Below are 27,701 nucleotides of genomic sequence, written 5' to 3'. Positions count from 1 at the left end.
CAAGTTTTACGAATGTGTTCTTTTGTTCCCCTTCCGTTCCCGGCAGCAGTTACGATACTTGCAACATCAAATGGCTATAGCAGTTCAGCTTCGGCAACAACAGCAGCAGCAGCAACAGCAGCAGCATTCAGGCAGCCAATCAAAAAGTAAAAGGAAAAGAGGAACTCCTACTCCACCAAAATCATGAACCATCTCATGTTTCTAACTTTAAGATTACTTAATGAACTTATCTCTTGTGGTGAAGTGAATTTTTTTTAAAAAAAAGTATTTTTAAAAATTAAACCTAACCATTGTATATAAGTCTTTGTTTCAGCAAAAATTCATTGTTAACTTAATTTAAAAATAACTTGTACATGATTTCAAAGACAAAAATTGATTTATTGTACAGTCAAACTTTCAACAGGATTAACTCTTCACTCTTTCACATTTATTGTGGGTGTTACACTCTTCGTCACTTCAGTGAGCAGTTTATGGACTTCTCTGTGTCTTGTTTGTGCACGAACAATACAATCCTGGAGTTTTTCGCTGGAGAGACCACTCCCCCCTCCAGATGAAAAGAAAAAGATAGAAGGATTAGCAACAACAGTTATGTTCTCACTGAAACAGTAGTCGGTTCTTCATATTTAAATCATTGTTAAAACAAAAATTCAAATTACATGCTGAAATATTACTATCAAGTACAGGTCTTTTTCAAAAGTGTCTTCTACATCTTATTTACAAGTTTTCTATTATTGCAAAACTAAAACAAATCCTTGCACAGAAGTAACAAGGCACAACAATGAAGTACAGCTGAATTATCAAATAACTGATGCCTGAAGTAATTGCACTTAGGTGAATAAACATTCTTTACTTTCTAAAAAAAACCTGGTGGCTAAATCCAAGGTTTTTCATTAGTAAGGATTTTTTGGGGGTGGAGAGAAGGACAGGAAAGAGAAAATGAATCAGAGCCTTCTTCTGAACTGACTGAAGGCCGAAATAAAGGGACTTAAAGATAATGCCAGAATTACTGCTACTGCTGTATTACGAGGGGGGAAAGGAAAGAGTTGATGAAAAATGACTTGAGAGTTTTTTTTATGGGGACGGTCTGAGGCAGGACTTTATAAATGATAGGGTGGATCATATGCAAAATCAAGCTCATAAGGTCGATGGAACATAGGAGAAACAAAGATAAGAAGCAACAGAAACTTTGGTAATAGACTGGATGTGTGGAATGAAATTGCACTCCTCATGAAGTGGTACACCTTCACTAGCCTGTGCAAGTAGTTTTAAATTGCCATGGTGGTTTATTCCTTATGTGAAGGAACGATTACTTTGCTGTCAGTTTTATCATTACATTATTCACTTCTTTTTCAACTGGAGGAAGTATACTCATAAATAGTCTTCTGTCAGAACTGTATAGGGTCACGTACTAGCCTGTTATCTAATTTTAAACACAAGTAACAAGTGTTTATTAAACCAATCTAAGGGCTAGCAGATGGCACGTGGTGACATTTTTCAGCAGGCACAAGACAGTACCAATTGGATAAAGGATGTTAGTCTAACAAAATGATGCAAAAGGACAGATTATGCCAAATCGGGATTACTTAAACTAGCATTTTATATTAACACACCTGGTTTATGAACAGCACAAAGCCTATCCTCTTCATCAGTGACTATTGTAGCCATCCCTGATGCTAATGTCTCCTCCTCTGCTGTTGGATCGACAATGAATATTGTGCTTTAAGATTTAAAAAAAAGATGTTTTAAGAATAACTAAATTATCAGTTTCACCCACACAAACTTGCTTCCTAGTTTCAGTAATTCATATTACAGTAATAGCAAAAAGATTGAAAATGGTGGATCTTCAGTTATAATGCAAATTTATAACTGTGTGTGCATATAGGCGAATAAATATGCAACAAATTTCAAATAAAATTGCAATAAGAAAAAGATAAATCTTCACTAATCAACAAAATAACATGCCTTGGCATCATACAGTGATGTTCAGATTGTATAATGAATTATTATAATAATCCCCAAAAGTATCTGACATTTACCATCTGATGGAAAAATAGACATCGAAGTACAGTGAAGTATTTCTATTAAAATATTATTTAAAGAAATCAAAAACTTGGCATTTGGAATATTTCAATTTCTAATAATCTTGTTTTTATTTATAGAGACCTTAAAATAATTTTAATTTTTAATAAAAAAAACTAGCAAGAGGTCTGAATGGTGGAAAACAGTTGGATGCTGGTCATTCATTGACTTTGTCTGATAGGATAAAAACTACTTTACATATTGCCTAGCACCTTTCATGGATATCAATGCCTTCAGAACATTTTGAAGTCCTCTGCTCCTCCCGTGTTGGAGGCCAGGTCAATGTCCAACCACCACTGCCCTCTTCCACCCTGCTGAACTTGTTCTCAAATTAAATGATTTATTCTTCAAATCCACTTATTCTCCAAATAAAAGGTGTTTCTATGGGTACTTGCCTGTGTCCTAGCTGTGCTTGTCTTTTTTGTAGTTAATGTGCAACATTCTTCTTTCTAATCCCTCTCACTCATACCTTTTGATTCAAACATGTATCAATCATTCCCTGCTGTTGCCTTGAAATTTTCACTTTCTTTTGCATTCAAACAGTCCATCTCCTATCTTTCCCTGATTTCTTTGCCTCTGTTTCCAGTGATAGCCTCCTAATCCTCATTCACCAAAAGCAAAAGACAGTACCTCCAATGCAGCACTTTTTCAAGAATCGTGCTGGGGTTTTAATCTTGATTCAGGTGACTATCAGCAACCAAGTCAAGATTAGATTAGGTTACCTACAGTGTGGAAACAGTCCCTTCGGCCCAACAAGTCCACACCACCCTTTGGAGCATCCCACTATAACCCATACACCCCTGAACACTACGGGCAATTTAGCATAACCAATCCACTTAGCCTGCACATCTTTGGACTGTGGGAGGAAACCAGAGCACCTGGAGGAAACCCATGCAGACACAGGGAGAATGTGCAAACTCCACATGGGCAGTCGCCTGAGGCTGGATTCAAACCGAGGTCCCTGGAGCTGTGAGGCTGCAGTGCTAACCACTGTGCCGCCCAGAAACCTCAAGCTTAACACATTGCTATCTCACTGAGCCAACTGTCTAAGTGACCTTTCAAAAACTAAAGGTTCACATATCCAGAAGTTGTATTACTGTTTCAACACACATTGAGCAAATTTGATAGAAACATAAAGGGTAGCTGGATTAAGCCACTTAGCTCTTTGAGTTTGCTGTGCCATGAAACAAGATTTTGGCTGATATTCTATCTGAATTCCACCTTCCTGCAATATCCACTTCTCCCTTAATGCTCTACAATTTATTGATTTGAATGTACATAAAAAAGAATTCTTCCTCATCTCAGCCCTAAATTGCTGATCCCTTCTAAGATTGTGGCCCTGTGTCCTAGATTTCCCTAACATCCAGGAATGTTTCCCATAATAAATGAGATCACTTTACTTTAAAACTCAAGGGAATATGATTCTAAGTGTATATCATTTATCCTCATATATCAAACCCCCTTATGCAATAAATCTGACTATTGGACCTTCACTGTCCTCCTAGGACAAGCATGTCCATCTTTAGGGAGATGAAAATTTTACACTGTACTCCAGGAGTTTGACATGTTTCTTGTTTATGCTAATCCCTTTATTATTATCACATATACACTCAACAAAGCGAATACTATGTGTGGTAACTTTATGCTAGCTTCAAGAGTCATGAAGAAGAACACTCCAGTTCCTCAATGCACATATTTCCCAGTCTTTCACCATACAAAAAACACTTTAGTTTTCCTACCAAAATGAATAACTTCAACACTGCATTCCGTGTGACATTCTGTCCCTCTCACCTAAGCTGACTTTAACCCTCTGCAACTTCTTTGTATCCTGAGGTTAGTTTCTCAACTAACTTTCAATCTGCGGCAAACTTGGATAGGTCATACTCAAATCTCCTCATTGTTAATAGATTATGAACAGCTGCATCCAAGAATTGATCCTTGCTCTAAACTGCTGAATACAGGCTGCTAACCTGAAAATGTTCTGCTCAGTGGTTTCTGAACATTAACCAAACCTCAATCTGAGCTGACATATTACTCCAATTCCATGATCCTCATTTTGTGAATTAACTTCTTGTGTAGTATTTTATTTAAAGATTTTCTAAAATCCAACTGGTCTTTCAATTACTTTCAATAATCTCTTTCTACGTCCATAAAATATTTGTGTTTTCACCCATTCTTGTCAAGCAACTGTCCTATTATTTTTTTTCCTTCTTCCTTATGATTTTCTTGGTCCTTTGAATCATAGAATCCCTATAGTGCAGATAGAGGCCATTTGGCCATCGGGTGTGCACAGACTCACCAAAGAGCAGCCCACCCCAATCCCTGTAACCCCATATTTCCCATGGTTAATTCACCTAACCTGCACCCCTGGACACTACCGGGCAATTTAGTACTGCAAATTCACCCTGCCTACACATCTTTGGACTGTGGGAGGAAACCAGAGCACCTGGAGGAAACCCATGTAAATACAGGGAGAATGTGCAAACTCCACACAAACAGGCACCTTCACCAAATTCTAAAATCCTCAAACCTCTGACTTACTATTCTTTGGCAATGTTATAATCCTTTAATTCCTGTTGTTAACTCTAGTTAAATCTTTTTTCTGCACTACAGGTATGTACGTTCATTACAAACTATATATTAATTGTATGTCTAAACTCTAACCAAGAAAATTAAAACGCTACTTATTTATCATACTTTAAATTACTACTTTTTTCTATTATATTTCCAGTGAATTAAAGGTGTAGAATGAACTCTACCCATCACATTGAGACAAAGTTGGGCAGATTCACTGAGGATATTGAATATCTTTAAATAAAAAGGAGATTGGAGACAGAGAGTTGAACACATCCAATCAGTGCAAAGCAGCAATCAACTTCGCCAATACTGAACTATGTAGCCAAAACAGAATGAGTAAATTCAGAGGAAATCATGCTTTTACTGTATAGTGCACTTGTTCAATTCTGATTATCAGAAAATTTAGAAATTCAAGTTGGGAAAGACTTTAGGCAAATCTTAATAAGAAACTATAAAATTAAACAGAGAAATTTTGGTTTTTCCGTCCTACAAAGAGATTTCCTGAGTGATGTTTTAAATTTGGAAAGCAAACTAATAGAATTTAGGACTGACGTCAGGATAGAATCACAGAATCCCTACAGTGTGGAAACAGGCCCTTCGGCCCAACAAGTCCACACCGACCCCTACACCATAACCCACGTAATCTACACATCGCAATTTAATACGGCCAATCCACCTAACCTGCACATCTTTGGACTGTGGAAGAAAACGGGAGCACCTGGAGGAAATCCAAGCAGGTCAGGGGAGAATGTGCAAACTCTACACAGACAAGTCGCCTATGGGTGGAATCAAACCTGGGTCCCTGCATTGTGAGGCAGCAGTCCTAACTGCTGAGCCATCATGATGTTATTGTTCACAAAAGTAGCAATACAGAAACATCTGCAGGTGGAGCAGTGGGCAGTGTTTAAAAAATTCAAACTATAATGTCAGGGAGGGAGTGGTATCAAGTGGAAGATATTTCTAGATGGATGAAACAAAGCTGACTGCCTTTAATTGTGCTGTTATGTTATGATTAAAAAAGTGGTCTGCATAATAGTTGTAGTGCAGTAGATGATTTGGAAAATGTAAAAAATGTATAGCCTAGCCATAAGAATACAGCATAATCCAAAAACCATGCTCTAAACAGTGTCACAATATATTCACACTTAAATGTAACTTACTCATCAAAAATTGCAAAAGATGTAGCAACTGGATGCTTTCTGATATTCAGTTGATTTTTCTGATTCATGTTAACTACTGCCAAACCAGTTTCTTCACTGATTGATACTGATGGCAACTGCACTGTAGACAAAGAACAGTTAATCCTGGATAATGCTCTAGAATAAGAATCAGCTGCAAAGTGTAGCTACAAGTTTTACTAGAAATTAATAGGAAGAGCAAACATTTTCAGTAAGTCGGACTTTTGAAAACACTGCTTTTTCACAAATATTTCAGATTTCAAAAGTTTACACTGCTATACAAACCAGTCAGATTCAAGAAATTTTTATTGTAGAAACAACTAATCATCCCACAAAATCCATTCTTTTCATTACACATCCAGCCTAATGCTTACTGCCCAAATGGTTTAATATTTCTAAGTGAATGTGAATTACTACAGTAAGTTTGTGATATAAAGCTCCACATTCTTACTAATTAGAAAAACTCCTCTCACTGACAAGTTAATGAATAAACTGCAAGAAACAGCAGCAGACAAGAATTCAGCTAAGTGCAGTCTGCACCATAGTGTAAATAATAACGATAAGCAAAGAAGTGACAATGAAGAGATAACAACCAGAGAAAAAGGAGGGGTGGGGGGAACACACACACTTAAAATATAATATACTTCTTAATTTGACATCCCTCACTTGTGATATATTGTCGTATATAACCGGTTAGCTGCGTTGGCTGGACAGTTTGTTGCGATGCAGAGACTCGTTTTTTCAGTGCAGTTGGTGTACTGGCTGAAGTCATCATGAAAGTCCCACTTTCCCAACCATCTCCCTTGCCTGAGGCGTGGTGACCTTTAGATTAAACCATTACTAGCTGTCTCTCTAACAAGAGAGCAGCCCCATGGTCCTCTGGGACTACAGCAACTTTACCTTATCTAAAACAAACACCAGTCCAATACAAATATTTCATGTGCAACTTTTGATAAATTTAAATTCTGCAATGATTAAACATCAGTAGTATACATAGAATCCATTTCAAGATTTCCACGGTGAGGCAGTGATATCAAAGAACTTAAGTTCTCTGCTTGCTGAATTTCCAAATCCAGCTACCCTTTGAGTGGCAGCAACTGATGTACAGTTAGCACCTCCTTACAGGGAAAAATTAAATAAATGTGTGTTATTTTTTAAAAACATAGGCATCCTCACCGTTTTTCAGTGCTGCTAGCAGAGCTATTATACAGGCATCCAATAAGTTTCCATCATAATCTAAGCACACCATGTCACAATATACAACCCAAGCAAGCTGAAACAAATGAAAAATATAGAGACATCAATACGCAGGTTAATAATTTGTTGCGGAACCAAAGTTATCTCCTATTGCTGTGGTATAATTAAGATGCACACAAAATATCCAATGTGCATTTGCAGAGACAAACCACATACTGACAAGAGTGCTACACTTTCTCTCTGACGTAAAGTAAAATTAAAAACAGTCAGGTTTCATATCACTACTCTGATAGCTATTCTAACATATTCTAACCTATGGGTTGAAGAATATACGGGTTGAAGAATATATGGATACAGAACACAGAGTAAATTACGGAATACAGCCAAATATCCTGCTGAAAGTCATTAAGCTCACATGAATAACAGTCACTTCAGTAGGATACTCAAAGTGCAAACATACTCCATGAAGGAACCTTGGTCCAGGCATGCCCAACTAATCTGCACCGGCTAACTGGTGTCCCCCATGGGTCTACTCTTGGCCTCTTATTTCTCATCCAATGCTTCATGACATCATCCAAAGGCACAGCGGTAGTTTTCATGTGTGCTGACAACACCCAGCTCGAACTCCAGCACCTCTCAACTCCTCCACTGTCACTAAGAATTTACAATGTGCACCTGAAATCCACAGTGGAATGAGCAGAAATTTCTTATAATTAAATACAGCAGTCTGAACCTGTTGTTCTTGGCTTCATTTCAAACACTGTTTCCCAAATACAATCCCAACCCTCTCCCTGTAAACAGTCCAAGATTAAGCCAGTTCCTTCATAAAGTCAGTGTTACATTTGATCCTGAGATAATTTTCTGCCCTTATCTTCATGCCATCACAGGATCTGTATATTTCCACCTGATTAGAATTAGCTGCCTTTGCCAGTCTCAGCTCATTAGCTGCAGAAGCCATTATTCATGTTAACATTAACACAGTAATACAGAAAATAGCAGCAGGAGCAGACTGTTCAGGCCTTTGAGTCTGTTTCGCTATTCAATATGATCATGGCTGATCGTCCAACTCAGTACCCTATTCCGACTTTCTCCCCATACCCTTTGATAGTTTTAGCCTTAAGAACTATATCTGACTCTTTCTAGAAAACATTCAATGTTTTGGTATCAACCGATTTTAGCAAGAGAATTCCACAGGCTGACCATTCTCTGCGTGAAGAAATTTCATGTTATCTCATTCCTAAAATGCCTGCCCCATGTATCATGTATCTGGTACCAGTCAATGTTACCGTCCTTCCTGTGTTTATCCTGTCTAGTCGTGTTCGGATTTTACAGGTTTCTATCAGACCACCTCCCACTTCATTCTTCCAATCCCTAGTGAATGTAGTCCTAACCAATCCAGTCTCTCTTCATACAATAGTCCTGTGATCTCAGGAATCAGTCTGGTAAACCGTTGTTAACCACCCCCAACAGCCAGACCATCCCTTCTCAGACAAGGAGACCAAAATTGCACACAACACTCCAAATGTGGTCTCACCAAGGCCCTGTACAACTGTAGCAAGATATCGTGTTCCTGCACTCGAGTCCTCTCACTATGAGGGACAGCATATTCTTCACCGCCTGCAGGACCTGCATGCTTACTTTCAGCAACTGATGCAGAAGGACATTTAGGTCTCATTGTACCCTCCCCCTTTCCCAATCTATCACCATTTAAATAATAATGTCTTCTTGTTTTTCCTACCAAAGTGAATAACCTCACACATATCTACATGTATGGTTTAGAAGGGGTGGACGCTAGGAAGTTGTTTCCGTTAGGCGGGGAGACTGGGACCTGTGGGCACAGCCTTAAAATTAGAGGGGGTAAATTTAAAACTGAAATGAGACGACATTTCTTCAGCCAGAGAGTGATGGGCTTGTGGAATTCATTGCCACGGAGTGCAGTGAAGGCCGGGACGTTGGATGCCTTCAAGGCAGAGATCGACAAATTCTTGATCTCAGAAGAAATCAAGGGCTACGGGGAGAGTGCAGGGAAATGGAGTTGAAATGCCCATCAGCCATGATTTAAATGGCGGAGTGGACTTGATGGGCCAAATGGCCTTACTTCCACTCCTATGTCTTATGGTCGTATGGTCTTACATTCTCCTTCATCTGCCATCGACTTGCCCCCACTCAACTTGTCCAAATCCCACTGAAACCTTTGTCCATCCTCCTTACAGCTCACCCTCCCAACCAGCTGTGTGTCATCCACTTGGAGATATTCCATTTGGTCTCATACCTATCAGCAATACTTATAGGGCATAGCTCAGGTCTAAGCACTGACCCCAACAGCACACCACTAGTGCCACAAAAAAAAAATGACCTGTTTAATCTTACTCTGTTTCCTGTCTGCCCATCAGTTCTCTAGCCATGTCAGTACACCATCCCCAATCCCATATGCTTTAATTTTACATGCTAATTTCTTACGTAGGACGTTACCAAAAGCCTTCTGAAAGTAGCTGGAGACTCAACTATTTCAAGGAATTTCTAGCTGTCTCCCACATTTACTCTTTGTCAAATGGAGATCATCCAAAATTCTACTTCCCATGTTCTAACTTGCAGCAAGTTCCACTGCCCTTTTAACACTATGGTCTCTGACCTAAGTAGGCTCTCAGTCAAACAACCTCAAAAATTTCTGAAGAAGGTCCCGACTCAAAACATCAAGTTTCCTACTCCACTGATGCTGCCTGGCCTGCTGTGTTCCTCCAGCTCCCCACTGTGTTGTCACAAAATTCTCACCTTGTTTTCAGATCTGGCCCTTAAAACATACAGCAGCATTGACGTTAATGAATGGGAGGAGCTCGCGACTATCATTCAAATGGATGACAACCTGTGTACCAAGCTGCGTTATCACAACTTCTTATCCATCAGTCAAAGCAGCACCAGTGAAGGACTGAAAGGAAAGCAAACCTTGTATTTCAAATCTCCCTAACCAGAGGGACATCCTACCCCACCTGCCCAAAGATGCAGATTGAGAATCAGCCAGTCTACTCACACGGACAGCCCTGACAGAAATTCTCACATGATCAACCATCATCCTCATACTGAATGACAATGACAATTATAGTTGATCCACTATTGGCTGCCATGCCTTCAGTTGCATAAGGCCCAAGTTCTCAAATGCCCTCTCCTCTACTCTGCTTTCCTCTAAAAGACACTACTTAAAAGTCCTCTCTGTGACCAAGCTTTTTGGTTGTCAGCTCTAATATCTCCTCGTGAGGTTCAGTGTTATACTTTGTCCTATAATATTCCTGTAATTTTGTTCAGATCTGGAAAATAACTTATATTCTCATGTAATAAGAACCTGAACACAGGAGCTCTCTCACTCAGTCTTTGCATTCTTAAAATAGTTAGATTACTTCTCATAAAAGCTTGATTTCAAACATTAAACACAATTCTCTAATGTAAGAATTTAATCATTTGTTCAGTTTCCTGAGAGGTATAGGCAAAGTGGATAGCAAGAAGCTTTTTCCCCCAGAGTGGGGAACTCAATTATTGGGGGTCATGAGTTCAAAGTGAGAGGAGGAAAGTTTATGGGAGATACGTGTGGAAAGTTCTTTACGCAGAGGGTGGTGGGTGCCTGGAGCGTGTTGCCAGCGGAGGTGGTAGACGCAGACACGATAGTGTCTTTCAACGTGTATCTGGACAGGTGCACGGATGGGCAGGGAGCAAAGGGATACAGACCCTTAGAAAATAGATGACAGGTTTAGACAGAGGATCTCGATCAGCGCAGGCTTGGAGGGCCGAAAGGCCTGTTCCTGTGCTGTAATTTTCTTTGTTCTCTTTGTTCTTTGTTCCTAGTTTGTTTTGAATTTAAATGGTTAGTCACAGTACTGCTGAACACGGTGTAATCATCAGCAAGCAAACCAATTTGTGACCTTGCAATGAAGGAAAGTTCATCGATGAAATGGTTGAAAGGCCAAGGATGTCATCCGATAAAACTTCTGCAGAAATGTCATGCAGTGGAGATAATTTGGCTGCCACAAGCATCTCCCTTTGTATTAGGTATCACCCTGACCAGGAAAAAATCATTCCCTGATTCCCATTGATTTAGATTTTGCAAGGCTTCGCTCATCCAAGACTCAGTCAATGCTACCTTTAAATCAAGGGCAGTCATTGTCACCTCATTCTAGAATTCACTTCTTGTCTTTTGGGACTAAAGCCGCAGTAAAGTCATGAAGTGATTGGTCCTGGTAGAATCCAAATTAATGCGCAAAGTGTGTAGTAACAATTAGAACTTGTATTTATGTAGCACTTTTGAGGAATTCAAAATGTTAGCATCAAACTCTACCACTGAATTCTTCTTACCTTCCCTTTTTCAATGCAGAGATCCTCTTTCTGAATGATCTGTGAACTACATTTTTGAGAAAAAAGTTTAATTGTTCACGTATATTACATTTGTCACACTGCTATACTTTGAAAATATCTTAATATGCAAGAAGACAAAAAAGAATTTGTGTAGTGACTGATGCAAATGAGATTCTTACTTTTCTATGACATCAAAAATAAACTGACTTGCTGCTTGTGCTTGTTCCCCAGGAGGGCCAGGTCGAAACCTCGACGAACATAGTGGTGGTAAATCTACATTTGGCACTGTTTTAAAATAAAAGATTCTTTGATTAGTTTTGCCATGTGGAGTTACAAAGGAAAACAGAAACATGAGTGAACTTTTCACCCTGATGTTCATTGTACCATTGAATTAAGATCATAGTTGATCAGAATTTGAACTCCATTTAGCCACCTCACTGCATTTTCCTTGCTACCCTTACTCAACAATCCATCTAAGCCTTAAAAATTTCAACTGATCCAAAATCCACAGTTTTATTGGAAATAAAAGAGATCTCCCTGTGTGCAAAAAAGGATGAATATTAAATGGTCTAGCTGCAATTTTAAGACTATGGTATTTTCCAATGCATGTCCAAACAGTTTTTCCTGTATCAATCCTATCAAAATTAATCATTTTTTTATACATAGATCACCAGAGCCAGGATGAAAAAGCAGAGTATTAAACAGGTAAACATCTGCAGGTTTCTAGGATGCACAGGGATCCAGGTGTTCTAGGCCATGAGTTACAAAAAGTTAGCATGCACATAATCAAGAAGGATAATGGGATGTTATCCTTTAATACAATATTGAAGATTAAAGAAACAGTATAATGCTTCTGTTATGCAGGACATTGGTGAGACCACTTCCTGAATACTGTACAGTTTTGGCCTCCTTATTTATGTAAAAACGTAAATGCATTGGAGGTGGTTCAGGAGATTTACTAGACTGATACCCAGAATGAAAGGGCTGTTCACGAGGAACAGTTGGATACGGTGGGTTTGTTTTCAATCAAGCTTAGAAGAGCAAGGGGAGATCTGACTGAAGTTTATAAGATCCTGAATTGTTCTGAAAAGGTGGATATACGGATTATGTTCATTCTTGTGGGTGAGTCCAGAACTAGAGAACACTTTTAAAAATAGGGTCAACCTTTTAAAGAGAGAGATGAGGAGAATTTTTCTCTCCCAGACGGCTGTACAACTTTTGAACACAGTGCCTCAGAAAGTGGCGGAGGTGGGGTTACTGAATACTTTTAAGACAAAGGCTGATAGATTCCATTGCAAAAAAGGGTCAAAGGTTATCAGGGGATAAATGTGAACATAGAATTTGGAATTAACAGATCACTCACAATCTTACTGAAAGGTGGCACACGTTTGAAACATTAAATGACCTATTTCTGCTCTAAGTCAGTATGTTCTTAAGTTCTGAACTCAAAGAAACACACACGAAGTTTATGCCACTTTCCTTATAATTTAACACTTCACAGTACCCCCTCATTACCAATTACATTTCATGAGCTTTCCTTCCCAATACCAAAAGCAGTACTTGCTGCTGAGGTCTGACCAAGATTTGTACAACTGAATTGAGGTACCACTTTCACACTTTGTATTCTGACCCAACTGAAATAAGGCCCAAGCTTTCATCAGTCTTTCTGATTATACTGTACATAAGTTGAAGTACACTTGGACAGCTAAGTCTCTCTTCTCCTCTATAATTCATTTAACCAGAATAGTGGAGCACCAAAGGTACAGCTGGCTGTCTTGTATTCTATTAAGTTGCTAAATGATAAGACATTTTTAGTCTGCGTCAGAAGGAAGTGAGGCCATTTTGTAAGCCCTGAAGGTTCCTCAGCTATGAAGGACAGCAATTTCTATTGAAACTAAATAATAGTTTAGAGTTGCATATCTGGAAGTTTCAAATCAGTTGACTTGTATTAATGAACAAAGGAACACTTAGCTGCAGCTTCAAACAGAATATAAAACTAATTGGAAAAGGATTTTAAATGTACAAAAGATGACAACTACTCTAAAAATGTTAGAAATGCAGTTGAAGGCAATAGGAACCTAATTTGTAACTAGGAGTGAGAATCTACAAATCAAAAGTTTTGAACCACTTTGAGGTTACTGTACAATTACTAAATTCTAAAAACCAATGAAAGGCAGATGATTGATAGAGCAGTTTGGACACTACCCAGGGAAACTCTGCAGAGATGTCCTGGGGCTGATATGAGCAGCTCCAACAACCATCATCCATTATGATTCCAACCAGCTACAGCATTTATTCACCAGAAGTGCTGAGTGCATGCTGGATCTCTGTCTTGGAGGTCCCCAGCATCTCAAGTCTTCAGCCAATGAGAATCAATATATTTGATTTTTAAAAAATGGCTAAGTGCACAATTATAGCAAACCCATCCATTTCATGACAGCAACAACTGTGGCATCTATCTACCAGCATGGAAAATTGTGCAAATATTTTTCTATATCGTGCAGGACAAATCTGATCCAGCCAATTAGTGTTCTATCAGTCTACTCAGAATTAAACAAAAAAGTGTCGGAGGCTTTATCAGCAGTGCTAACAAGCAACAAACCCACCAATGACCAATGACAAATGCTCTTTGGGAACCATGGAGGTCACATTTTCAAACTCCTTTTGAACCAAGACAAAACATGAGTGGAACAGCTGAATACCAGAGATGAATCGAAAGTGACTGCCCTCAACATTAAACAGAATTTGACAGTTGCGACATCAAGGAGAAAGTGAATTTCCTGGGAATTGAGGGATAACTCTCCACTGCATGGTAATGTACCTACCACAAAGGAGGACAGTATGCTTGTTTTAAGCCAAATCATTTCCAGCTGCATCATCCATGACAGGCCCTCCATCATAAAGGTTGGAAGTAGGAATGTTTGCTGATGATTGCAGTGGATTCAATACCCTTTATTACTCCTTATTTAATGAAGCAGTGTACCACCTGAACACACTTCAGCCCTCAGTTTAAGTTATGGCCTGAAAATCACAATTAGAAGTGAAAAAAAATTGAAGTAAATCACAAACTCCCACAGAAATCAATATTACAACTGCAACTGTCTTTCAGACATCTCTTGTTCGGGAAAAATATGACTAGCTGGTACTGCATGTGTGCAGTACTATGATTTCCTCGTCGAAATAACTTTGGACATAAGTAAATCTTTGATTCTATGATAAATCATTAAATATAAATGAAACACTGAACATTTAGGTACTTCAGGACGTTTCTCAATAGGAAACACCTTTAAAACATTAAGGTGAAATATGTACTTTGCTCTTACAATTAAGTTGTAAAATACAGAAGAAATAATTTTAAGTAGTATGTAAAAGCATCATTTAATTAAACAGTCTCCATCTATTGGTAGAAGGTAATCAATGCAGGCAGAACTACCTGGATAGGTGGAGGCCAGAGCTTTCATGCAAGCTCAGAATGAGAGTCTGGACAGAAGCAGACACTGGAGACTTCAAATACAAGAACACAGGGCAGGAGGAGGAGTGGTTGGGTATGTTTGAGAGCTGGTAAAGAGGCACTGAAGGCAGAAACATTGGGCAAAAGGTCTAGACAGCAAGCAAGCCACAGATCAGGAAGCCTGTGCAAGTGAAATGACGTAAACGGAGTGAACTTTAAACACGGACTTAATGTAACAAGTACTACACACACCACAAGTACCACAATGACAAGTTAAGTTCACCATCATCTTTTCTAGGGCAGTTAGGGCTGGGCAATAAATGCTGTCCCTGCCAATGCCATTCACATTCCACGAACACGTCAATAAAGAACACAACCATTTCAGAACAGGAAATTAGCATCACATTTGAATGAAATGCCAGGTCAATTACAGTATGGCAATTTTACAGGCTGAATTATGATTTCTTTCCTTTAGCAGTAACGCACCTATAAATCCTTTATTTGATGCATCTACTGTTGGTGTTGTAAATTCCTGTAAAATAAAAAGTAATTTGATCATTTTATACATACTACTTTACTAGTGGCCTTAAAACAAGCCTGCATATCAAGCACTTTTAAGATTGAAAATGTGCAGCATTATTGTATGTTAATTATAAAATTCCTTTCACTGGAACAAATTTTAATTTGATAAGATCAGAGGTTGTTTAGTGTTCAGTCATCATTAACAACAATTTCAGCTCACCGAATCCCAAAACCACAAAGGTTTTGTGCTGTTTTTCACTTCTTATTTTTGTTTTCTCTTTGCCAACTGGCAAAACAGTATTCTGTTTGCCAAGATCAACATTACTGGGGCTGCATGGGAGATCGCAGCGCCAGAGACCCCAGTTCAAATCCCCCTCGGGCAGCTGTCTGTGTGGTGTTCGCACATTCTCCCCATGTCTGTGTGGGTTTCTTTCGGGTGCTCTGGTTTCCTCCCACAGTGCAAACATGTGCAGGTAAGGTGGACTGGCCATGGGAAATTGCTCCATGGTGTCCAGGGATGTGTAGGTTAAGTGAGTTAGCCATGGAAAATGTAGAATTACTGGGATAGGATAAGGGAAATTGGGTCTGTGTGGACTCGATGATTCGAATGGCCTGCTTCCAGAATGTAGGAATTTGATGCTTCTATGATTGGAAATTTGAAACCACTGTTAAAGTTTTAGAGTGAATACTTTAAGCCTTTCAGTGATGAGTTTGTTATTTTCAGCCTGAAATGGTCGGTACAGAATAAAACTCTGCTCAGAAGGCTACCCGCTACAATACAATTTCCCCTAGTTTTTACAACAAATATCATATGGTCACACTTCACAGAAACTGGCTAAAACACCCAAACATAATATACCCACGTCCATTTGGAACCAGATTGTGAGATTATCCGAACTAATTTTTTTTAAGGAGTCAGACAGTGTTATTGTTTAACCCCAAATATTTCGAAAAGCTTCACACGATTAGTTTAAAATGCAATCACTATATAAAAAGTGAAAGAACTGCAGAAGCTATAAATCAGGAACAAAAACAAAGTTGCTGGAAAAGCTCAGCAGGTCTGGCAGCATCTGTGAAGGAAAACACAGAGTTAACGTTTCAGGTCCGGTGCTGTCAGACCTGCTGAGCTTTTCCAACAACTTCTGTTTTTGAAAGTTAATGTTGCATTCATTTCACACTCAGGAGGATCTCACAAAAAAAACTATACACACTCTCTGCACATACTGGGGTATCTCTAGTTCTGAAGAAGGGTCACTGGACTTGAAACATTAACTCAGCACAGGTGCTGCCAGATTTGCTGAGTTTCTGCTGCAATTTCTGTTTCTGTTTCAAGACTTTCATCTCTATCTTTGCTGAGTGTACAGCTACCTGTGCCTCCAAAATATTCAAGGGATCTATTTCCACCTGCTCAGGAAGAGAGTTTCAAAGGCTCTCAAGACTCCGAGAAAAATTATAATCATCTGTCTTCACAGAATCAGAGAATTGTTTTGGTGCAGACACGACCATTTGGCCCAGCATGTCTGCACGTGTCTTAAGTTTTCCCTAAATAGTGAGCCCTGGTTCTAAATTCTTCCAAAAGAGGAAACATCCACCTTGTCAAGACCCCTCCGGACGATGTGTGTGTTCAATCAAGTCGTCTCTCAGCAGGGTGCCTGACTAAATAATAAGTCTTAGACAGGTAGTTCTGCTATAACGCGTGTTTTGTTAATGCAAATTGGCTGTAACAGGATTGATGAATACTGGATTCTGTTTGGATAACGCGAACTTTCTTCTGTACTGGTATAGTGATTTTCAACAGCGATTTCCCTATTACACAGTTTTCTTTGACCATTTTCTACAGCATGAGGTCACACAAGAATGCAACTATTACATTACAGGAGAACTACCTGTAGTCCAAGTTGGCTCAGTCTGTCTTCTTCAATCCATGAAGCAAATTCTATTTAGCATTTGTTATAACCAACATAATGACAGCATACAAATTTTTAAAACTAAGTAGAATAAAATTGCAAGAAACATAAGAGAAAAGCTGAATGCTGACATCTCACCACTTTAATGCCACAAACAACCGTCGTGTTCCCCAACTTCACCAGTGCAGAACCATCCGCAGTTGTAATCGAACCTGAAGTCAGAAAAGCATGATTTCAAACAGGTCATTGTTTCTGTTTCATAACAGATACTTTTTTTTTTAAAAATTGCAACTAGTAAATATACGAACAAACAGTCTGCTATGACTTCATTTTAGAGGACATCAGTAAAAGTTACATTACCTGTAACATGTTGCTGTAGAATGAGATTCTAATGACAGAGTCTAAAAGAATCCTACCGGTCTCACCAGTCAGCAGTTAATAAGTGCATTAATAAAAGTACACATCCATAATATTTTAATTTCTTGCAGTTGAATACACTCCTCAAAATCATTTTATTACAAACTGCAAGATCTGAACTAACACCTAAATTTATTGCATCAGATGACTTGTTTTAATGAGTTAAGCTGATGTAAACTTCTAATGCATTTAATTGATTGTTCATTTGGAGTCATTACTACAAATATAATAATATATACTTATATAGCTCTTTTAACAGGAAATCTTTACAAGGAGTGTAGTCAGACTAAAATTGGCAGTAACATTAGATGGGATGAGTAAAAGCTTGGTCAAAGATGTTTTAAGAAGGGTCATAAAAAAGTAGAGACAAGGAAATAATTCTAGAGCTTAAAGATTAGACAGTTGAAGACACAGCACTCAGTGGCAGGGCAAGAAGTTAATAGGTCAAAGTTGGAATAACATCAAGTTATTGGAGAATCCAAGGCTGAGGTAGGGTTAAATGGTAAGTATGAACAGTAAATTTAATCCCTGCTGACTTTTATCTCTAATATATGCCCTGAATGAAGTTGAAATATGTCTCTGAGCAGGCACAGGACATCTTTAATCCCAACACCAGGGAGGCAACACACAATCCTAAGTCTCACTCACAGCCACAGAAATGCCTGAGACCCTCTTCTATTACTACCACTTGCTCACACTTCAACCTTCCCTGCCGTCTAAAAGAGTCAATCCTGGTGCCATGTGCCTGCTGCTGTCGCTTGCCCCAAGAGACCATTCTCCCCCCACCAACCCAAGCATTTATTCCCAGCTCCCATTCAAACAAAAGACAGACTTGTCAGACAAACACAGTCAAAAGATAAATTAAAGAAATGAACGAAACTTGTCAGATGACTTAAATGGCTTTCACTATGCACGGTTTCACAGGCATAGATGTGGATTACTTGCTTGTTTTCCCGGAAATGTCGATCAGGGTCACCTTTTCAGTTCACTCAATTGTAGGTAATAATACTTCTAACTTACCTTTCTACTCTTTGCACTTCAAAAAGTAGGAGAGGGGTTAGGCAAGGACATGTTGTCATCAGCAACCGAATCTCTTCTCCCAAGAAAATACAGTTCAAAAGAACAATTTCAACTCTGGTTTGCCCTGATAGACTGGCCACCTTTTCCCCCAGGCCTCAATTACCATTCAACGTGCCATCTGCTTGACTACAGAGTCGCTACTAGACTTGCCAAAACCAATTCCGAGGTAATAGCCATGTTAAGAGCCAACTTCTGCTGTCTGCTTAACACAATGTTGCTCTGAGTCACTGTGTCTATAAGAAACTTTTTAATCAAGAATCATCTTACAATTAACCTGTACGTTTGTTTAGTCTGTTCTTTTCCTTTTACCACAAAGCTCAGCATGGACCCACTGGACTGAAGGATTTGTTTCCATGCTGTATCTCTCTATGACACTAAGCTGTTTCCCAAAGTCCAAATGTCATTATCAGCTCACAAATTTCAGTTCACAGCACCAAACCAAAAATGATAAAACAGTGAAAAATGAAAAATCAGCGAGGGATATGCCGTTGTTTCCTGCCAGCTATTCGGAGTATGCGTAATTGAGTATTTTTCTGCATCCCAGAGCGTGATGACTGGAGTCCCACAGAGGTCTGTGCTGGCCCTCCATTTTTACCAACTTATAGCAATGATTTAGATGAGAGGATCAAAGGCATAATAGCTAGAGACAGGTGGGAAAGTATATTATGAAGAGTATATTGTGGATGAGGAGTTAACAGACCAATACAGACAAGTTACATGAATGAGCAAAAATCTTGCAGATGGGGCTATAATTTGTTAAAATATGAATAAGACCACAAGATGTGGACCACTTGCCCACTCATGTATGCGCCACCATCCAATAAGATCATGGCTGATTTGATAATACTCAAATCTACTTTCTACCCTAATGCCATAATCCATCATTCCTTTATAGATTAAAAATGGTCAATGTCAGAATTGATTATACTTTAATGTCCCAACCTCGACTGCCGTCGACAGTAAAAATTTCCACAGATTCACTACCCTCAGAAGAAACTTTTCCTCATCTCTCTGCCAAATGGGCAACCTCTTACTCTGAGATTATGGCCTCTGGTTTGAGATTCTCCCAAAAGAAGAACCTACCCCTCTTCGTCTACGCTGTCAAACCCCCTAAGAATCTTGTTTATTTCAGGAAGGTCTCTTCCTATTCTTCTAAACTCAAATGAATACAAGCCCAATCTAGTCAACCTCACCTCATATGCACGTTCAATCTAGTTAACCTCCTTGAGACAATTTCCAACAACATTAATTCATTCATCAGGAAGAATGAAAATGCAGAAGGATTGCAGAATTCCAAAGAGCAGAGGAATCAAGGTATTCTAGTGCATAGGTCACAAAAGGTTCCTGTGCAGGTACAGCAAGTAAGTAAAACAGCTAATAGAATCCCATCTTTTATTATGAGCGGGATTCTATATAAATTTAGAATGTTTTGCTTCATTTATACGGGGTACTGAGACCACATTCAAGTACTATGTGTAGTTCTGGTCATCTTATTTAAGGTAGGATATAAATGCGTTACAGATTTAAAGGAGGTTTATCATATCAATAGCTGGAAAGAATGGATTGTCTTATAGGGATATGTTAGACAGGCTAGACTTGTTCCCACTTGAATTTAGAAGAAAGGTGGCATGACTGATGTGCACACTACCTTGAATGGTCTTGACAAGATGAATGTGTCAAAGATGTTTCTTCCTCTTGCCAGTGAGTGCAGTATTAGAGAGCATTGTGCAAAGACAAGGAGTCACTCTTTTGGGACAAAGATAAAATCTATTCCCCTCATCTGAAGTCATTGTCTCAGAAGGTGGTGTAGGCAGGGTCATGGAAAAATGTTAAGACAGAGCTGGATAGATTCCTGTTAGACAAAGGAGTCTTGGGGGGGGGGGGGTGGTATTGAGAGTAGATGAAAATGTGGAATTCAAAAAACAAACATATCAGTCACAATTTCACTGAATAGCGGAACAGACTTTGAAGATCAAATGTTCCTCATTCATATGTTCGTAAACATTTTCAGTGTAGGTTTCAGAACTGGATTTAAAACACTGGAAGAAGCTGCAAGGAAAATGCCTTGAATTAAAGATCATTAGATATTGTCTTCATTGATCTCACCAATACATTCATGACAGCAAATGGGACCTACTTAAGCTACTGGAGAAAATTGAATGCCTGAAGTTGTTCAATGTGATCTCCTCATTCCATGAATGACACGACAGGTAAGTCACAGCAGGGCAATGCAATGGGTAAGCTATGGCAGAGCAATATCTGAACCCACTGAGATGGGCAATGACATTATTTTGCATATTCTTCTCTTTGTAGTTATCATTTATCTTTAGGTCAAATACAGACGTTCCCTACTTATACACCAGAACTGCTAGAGAGACATTCGGCTTTGCTTGCTTGAGATCTAAGACAAAGAGAAATTAGGTTCACATCAGTGAATTGCTCTATGCTTTCTAACATGCCATTTTGACAAAAACCAGCAACTGCAATGGATAGAGTTTCTTACACCTGTACCAAATTTGATTTGACCATCAGGGTCAGGAAGTCAAATGTTAAGGTCCAGGTTAATGTCACACTGCCAAACTATCAGCACTTACAATGTGCTGATAGTTTGGAGGTTGTTGATAGTTTCAATATCTAGGTTCCACGATTACCAGTCATCAGTGACTTGATGCTAAAATCAACACATGCATCACAAAAGCTGCAGCAGTTTTGTTCCACGCACACTTATTCAGCTTGACCAAGAAGACCAAAAGTCAAGTCCACCAAGCATGTGTCCTCAACGCACTCTTTTACAAAGTTTTCTGGGCAGGAAGGGTTTAACGGTTTTCATCTCAAATTGTCTCAGATGTATCCTCAACATCTCTGACTGAACAAGGTCACCAACTCAGTGACTGTGGATTGTGCTAACTCCATTAGCACACAGTCTTTGCTAAACCAACAACGTCTGTCCCATATTATTGTGATAGAGTCACCAGCATAGAAACAGACCCTTCAACCCACCACATCTATGCCAACCAAACACCATACTGCACTTCGTCCATAGTATGGATGCCCTGGCATTTTAAGTATTCCTGTGCTTCTTAAAATGTCACAAGTACCAATCTCCACTACCTCTCAGGCAGCACGTTACATATTCCTATCGCTGGGTGACAGTTTTTTTAATGTCAGATCTCCTCTAAACCACTTACTCCTTACTCTTATGCCATTGGTCTCGTTGGAAGAATGAGTGCCATTTTCCCAAAGTAAGTGTACTGGCTATACGATCATGACCTTTGGGTCTCTATATCTCTGCAAGGTCATCAGTGTGATGTGGCAGAGGACAGTCTTCGAAGTGGTAATCTCTGGAGTTAATTCTTTTGAAGGGCAGTGAAAGAGACAAGCAGAAATGCAAAGTTGAGCTGTCTGTGAAAGATTCCAGATACAACCGGGAATCATCAAGACAAATAAAAAAAGTTGCTGGAAAAGCTCAGCAGATCTGGCAGCATCTGTGAAGAGAGATATAGAACATAGAACATAGAAAAGTACAGCACTGTACAGGCCCTCCTGATCCATGGGCCATACATAAAGTCAGGAGGTATGGGATACAGGGTGATTTGGCTGTCTGGATTCAGAATTGGTTGGCTGACAGGAGGCAGAGAGTGGTTGTAGATGGTAAGTATTCTGCCTGGAGGTCAGTGCTGTGTGGTGTCCCACAGGGCTCCGTTCTTGGGCCTCTGCTCATTGTAGTTTTTATAAATGACTTGGATGAGGAGGCTGAGGGGTGGGTTATTATGTTTGCTGATGACACTAAGGTTGGAGGTGCCGTTGATAGTATCGAGGGCTATTGCAGGCTTCAGCGAGACATTGATAGAATGCAGAGCTGGGCTGAGAAATGGCAGATCGAGTTCAACCTGGATAAATGTGAAGTGATACATTTTGGAAGGTCGAACTTAAAGGCTGAATATAGGATTAAAGGCAGGATTCTCGGCAGTGTGGAGGAACAGCGGGATGTTGGTGTTCAAGTGCATAGCTCCCTCAAAGTTGCCACCCAGGTGGATAAGGTTGTTAAGGAAGCATATGGTGTTTTGGCTTTCATTAACAGGGGGATCGAGTTTAAGAGCCGCGAGGTAATGCTGCAGCTCTACAAAACCCTGGTGAAACCACACTTGGAATATTGTGTCCAGTTCTGGTCGCCCTATTATAGGAAAGATGTGGAGGCTTTGGAGAGGGTGCAAAGGAGGTTTACCAAGATGCTGCCTGGACTGGAGGGCTTGTCTTACGAGGAGATCGGAGATAATGTTTCGGTCCAGCAACCCTTCCTCAGAACGGCACCTTCTCATTCCAATATTCGCCTCGGCAGTAAATACATTGGAGACTGTCACACCAAAATGACTTAAAAAAAGTTCTCACTTCACAGAAATTGCTTATGTGGTCATCAGGAAAGAAATCAAAGTAATCAAGTTTGAGCTTTACAAATGGAAGCATTAGATTAATTGTTCAATTCTCACCTATGTTGAGAGTTGTTGTTCTGAATTCCCCCAGCTCCCTTCCATCAGGTCGACAATTTTCTTTCTGAGATGGATCAAAATACCATTTAAAAAGGTTTAGCATCATAGTTCAAGATACAAATATAGCAGTGACATTCCTCGTAGGATCATTCCATTGTTCGAACAAACATTCTATCACAAAAGTTCACTACATTTAATTTTTTTTATTTAATGTTTAAATTAAAATTTAATTTTTTATTATGAGTAAAAATGACAGCGATTGAGAAACAGCCTACCAGAAATTTTCTGTAGTATTCCAAAGGCTCGACCATTCTGAAAAAAGGAGGGAAAATAATCCAATGTTACATTGCATCGTTTAATAATTAGTGTTAAAAATATTTTAAATACATTTTCATGACACGTCACACCCTAAGCATCACTCTGCACTCTCACCCACCACCTCACAATTTCTCACCTTCCCCCATTCTGTGTCCCCCTTTCTCAGACCCTCCTTCCCCCCATACCCATCCTCTCCCCACCATTCTCATTCTCTCACCCATCCACTTTCCCCATTCTCTCCCCCTTCCCACATTCTGTCTTTCTCTCCCTCTTCCCCATTCCCATTTTCTCCCCTTCCCACCATTCTCTCTCATTCCCTCCCCCTTCCCCATTCTCATTCTCTGTCCCTCCTTCCGCCCCCATACCCATCCTCTCCCCACCATTGTCTCACCCCTCCCCCAAATCTCATTCTCTCACCCCTCACCCTATTCCCATTCTCTCTCCCTCTCTCTCTCTCCCCCCACCATTGTCTCTTGTCTCTCTCTCTCTCCTTCTCCATTCCGTTGTCTCTCTCTCTCCCCTTCTTCCCCTCTCTCTCTCTCCCTCCCCTCCATTGTCTGTCTCTTCTTCTCCCCACCATTGTCTCTCTCTCTCTCTCTCTCTCTCCCCCCATTCTCTCTCTCTCCCCCCCATTCTCTCTCTCTCTCCCCCCCATTCTCTCTCTCTCCCCACCATTCTCTCTCTCTCTCCCCCCCATTCTCTCTCTCTCCCCACCATTCTCTCTCACTCTCTCTCTCCCCCCCATTCTCTCTCTCTCTCTCTCCCCCATTCTCTCTCTCTCTCTCCCCCCCCCATTCTCTCTCTCTCTCTCTCCCCCCCATTGTCTCTCTCTCTCTCTCCCCCCATTGTCTCTCTCTCTCTCTCCCCCCATTGTCTCTCTCTCTCTCCCCCCCATTGTCTCTCTCTCCCCCCCATTGTCTCTCTCTCTCTCTCTCTCTCTCTCTCTCCCCCCCATTGTCTCTCTCTCGCTCCCCCCCATTCTCTCTCTCTCCCCCCCATTCTCTCTCTCTCCCCCCCATTCTTTCTCTCTCCCCCCATTGTCTCTCTCTCTCTCTCCCCCCATCGTCTCTCTCTCTCTCCCCCATTCTCTCTCTCTCTCTCCCCCCATTCTCTCTCTCTCTCCCCCCATTCTCTCTCTCTCTCCCCCCATTCTCTCTCTCTCTCCCCCCATTCTCTCTCTCTCTCCCCCCATTCTCTCTCTCTCTCCCCCCATTCTCTCTCTCTCCCCCCATTCTCTCTCTCTCTCCCCCCATTCTCTCTCTCTCTCCCCCCATTCTCTCTCTCTCTCCCCCCATTCTCTCTCTCTCCCCCCATTGTCTCTCTCTCTCCCCATTGTCTCTCTCTCTCTCTCCCCCATTGTCTCTCTCTCTCTCCCCCTATTGTCTCTCTCTCTCTCTCCCCCCCATTGTCTCTCTCTCTCTCTCCCCCATTGTCTCTCTCTCTCTCTCTCTCTCCCCCCATTGTCTCTCTCTCCCCCATTGTCTCTCTCTCTCTCTCCCCCCATTGTCTCTCTCACCCCCCCATTGTCTCTCTCTCTCTCTCTCCCCATTCTCTCTCTCTCTCCCCCCCCATTGTCTCTCTCTCTCTCTCTCCCCCATTCTCTCTCTCTCTCCCCCCCCATTGTCTCTCTCTCTCTCTCCCCCATTCTCTCTCTCTCTCCCCCCCCATTGTCTCTCTCTCTCTCTCTCCCCCCATTGTCTCTCTCTCCCCCATTGTCTCTCTCTCCCCCATTGTCTCTCTCTCCCCCCATTGTCTCTCTCTCCCCCCATTGTCTCTCTCTCCCCCCATTGTCTCTCTCTCTCCCCCCATTGTCTCTCTCTCCCCCCATTGTCTCTCTCTCTCCCCCCCCATTGTCTCTCTCTCTCCCCCATTGTGTCTCTCTCTCCGTCTCTCCCCCATTGTGTCTCTCTCCCCCTATTGTCTCTCTCTCTCTCTCTCCCCCCCATTCTCTCTCTCTCTCCCCCCATTGTCTCTCTCTCCCCCCATTGTCTCTCTCTCTCCCCCCCCATTGTCTCTCTCTCTCCCCCATTGTGTCTCTCTCTCCGTCTCTCCCCCATTGTGTCTCTCTCCCCCTATTGTCTCTCTCTCTCTCTCTCCCCCCCATTCTCTCTCTCTCTCCCCCCATTGTCTCTCACTCTCTCCCCCCCATTGTCTGTCTCTCTCTCCCCCCCATTGTCTGTCTCTCTCTCTCTCCCCCCATTGTCTGTCTCTCTCTCTCTCCCCCCATTGTCTGTCTCTCTCTCTCTCCCCCCATTGTCTGTCTCTCTCTCTCTCCCCCCATTGTCTGTCTCTCTCTCTCTCCCCCCATTGTCTGTCTCTCTCTCTCTCTCCCCCCCATTGTCTGTCTCTCTCTCTCTCTCCCCCCCATTGTCTCTCTCTCTCTCTCTCTCCCCCCCATTGTCTCTCTCTCTCTCTCTCCCCTCCTTTGTCTCTCTCTCTCTCTCTCCCCCCATCTCTCTTTCTCTCTACCCCCATTGTCTCTCTTCCCCCCAATCGTTTCTCTCTCCCCCCGTTGTCTCTCTTTCTCTCTCTCCCCCCGTTGTCTCTCTCTCTCTACCCCCTATTGTCTCTCACTCTCTCCCCCCCATTGTCTCTCACTCTCCCCCCCCATTGTCTCTCACTCTCCCCCCCCATTGTCTCTCTCTCTCTACCCCCTGTGGTCTCTCACTCTCCCCCCCATTCTCTCTCTCTCTCCCCCCATTGTCTCTCACTCTCCCCCCCATTGTCTCTCACACTCCCCCCCATTGTCTCTCACTCTCCCCCCCATTGTCTCTCACTCTCTCCCCCCCATTGTCTCTCTCTCTCCCCCCATTGTCTCTCTCTCTCCCCCCCATTGTCTCTCACTCTCTCCCCCCATTGTCTCTCACTCTCCCCACACCATTGTCTCTCGCTCTCTCCCCCCCATTGTCTCTCACTCTCCCCCCACCATTGTCTCTCGCTCTCTCCCCCCCATTGTCTCTCGCTCTCTCCCCCCATTGTCTCTCGCTCTCTCCCCCCCCATTGTCTCTCGCTCTCTCCCCCCCATTGTCTCTCGCTCTCTCCCCCCCATTATCTCTCACTCTCTCCCCCCCATTGTCTGTCTCTCTCTCTCTCTTCTCCCCCCCCCCATTGTCTCTCTCTCTTCTCCCCCCCCATTGTCTCTCTCTCTTCTCCCCCCCCCATTGTCTCTCTCTCTTCTCCCCCCCCCCATTGTCTCTCTCTCTTTCCCCCCCGTCCGTCTCTTTCTCTCCCCCTCCATTGTCTCTCTTTCCCTCTCCCCCCATTGTCTCTCTCTGTCTTCCCCCCTCCCCCCATTGATTGATTGATTGATTGATTGATTGTTTGTTTTTTTTTTCTGTTTCTGTGTGTGTCTCTCTCTCCCTGTCTCTCACTCACTTGAATCCAGCCGCCATCCTTCTCGGTCTCTCTGAACCATGTGAACCTGGGAACTGGATTCGCAGATTCCGCGGAGAGGCCGGAACGGTTGTGAGCCTCTTTCCCTCATTGGACTACGCTGTATTTTTCCCTGCTTCGACTCCTGTAATCCCCGCTCTGTCTACGGCCAATCCCTTTCATGGGGTTTATTTTCTTATTTTTAGTTTAGTGTGGAATGTGCAGAACGGAAATGAAAGCCATGTGGCTGGTTGGTGCAGCATGATGATTGACAGCTGCAATCCGCATCTTCAGGAAACAATGTCTTACAGCTCGCATTCACCAGTCTGTATACATCTCATTGGCTTTTAAAATATACTGCATATCTAATTATGATTAAATTATACATTGTATTATTTCTAAAAATATAAATTTATAATATATCCTTTATAATGTATATTTTATAATACCTAATATTTTAAAGAGTCGGTGGTAATATAACTCACGAAGAATTCTCCAAATGTAGTCATGAATTGCGCTAAAAGTGTTACAGGTAATGCTGACAAATCATCTCAGTCCCAAGATATCTCTACAGGACTTCTTCAGGTAGTGTCCTGAGCCCAACTACCTTTAGCAACTTTTATCAAATACCATTCCTCCCACATATGGTCAAAGTGGAGTTGGTCCCTGGTGACTGCATGATATCATTTGAAATCGGACATGAATTGAATTGAATTAGGTTTTTGTCACATTACTCTCATGAGTACAATGAAAAATTTACAAGTATCCACATAAA

The 27,701-nt window shown here is 41.2% G+C and overlaps 2 protein-coding genes across 13 annotated transcripts in view; one reads left to right on the top strand and one right to left on the bottom strand.

The window, feature by feature from the left end:
- Positions 1-2,469, top strand: part of supt20 (SPT20 homolog, SAGA complex component) — a 60,577-nt gene extending 58,108 nt beyond the window's left edge. For 6 of the 12 annotated variants that reach the window (XM_048532395.2, XM_048532404.2, XM_048532403.2 and 3 more), the window contains one exon: positions 47-2,469. In XM_048532395.2, coding sequence (XP_048388352.1) covers positions 47-187 — 141 coding nt within the window. In that variant the 3' untranslated portion in view covers positions 188-2,469. The remainder of the gene's footprint in view (positions 1-46) is intronic. The other 6 variants (XM_048532405.2, XM_059646724.1, XM_048532402.2 and 3 more) reach the window with 2 other exon arrangements.
- exosc8 (exosome component 8) lies at positions 358-27,142 on the bottom strand. The gene is made up of 11 exons (XM_048532410.2): positions 26,930-27,142; positions 23,512-23,548; positions 23,237-23,300; positions 17,391-17,464; positions 15,310-15,355; positions 11,552-11,657; positions 11,373-11,418; positions 7,011-7,107; positions 5,817-5,937; positions 1,611-1,717; positions 358-544 (listed from the first exon to the last, which is right to left on the bottom strand). The coding sequence occupies exons 1-11, from the start codon at positions 26,944-26,946 to the stop codon at positions 414-416; spliced, it is 846 nt and encodes a 281-aa protein (XP_048388367.1). The 5' UTR covers positions 26,947-27,142; the 3' UTR covers positions 358-413.
- Between the last annotated feature and the right edge of the window lie 559 nt (positions 27,143-27,701).

Source organism: Stegostoma tigrinum, chromosome 6 (assembly GCF_030684315.1).
Source record: "Stegostoma tigrinum isolate sSteTig4 chromosome 6, sSteTig4.hap1, whole genome shotgun sequence".
NCBI lineage: Eukaryota > Metazoa > Chordata > Chondrichthyes > Orectolobiformes > Stegostomatidae > Stegostoma > Stegostoma tigrinum.
This window is presented reverse-complemented; position numbering and strand designations above follow the sequence as displayed.

Excerpts from the sequence above, each read along its gene's own strand:
- exosc8 (XM_048532410.2), bottom strand. Across the intron at positions 7,108-11,372 it reads TCTGCATTGAAAAAGGGAAG|CTTGCTTGGGTTGTATATTG; the intron begins GTAAGAAGAATT and ends CATTTGTTTCAG. Across the intron at positions 5,938-7,010 it reads GCTAGCAGCACTGAAAAACG|TGCAGTTGCCATCAGTATCA; the intron begins GTGAGGATGCCT and ends CTTTGTCTACAG.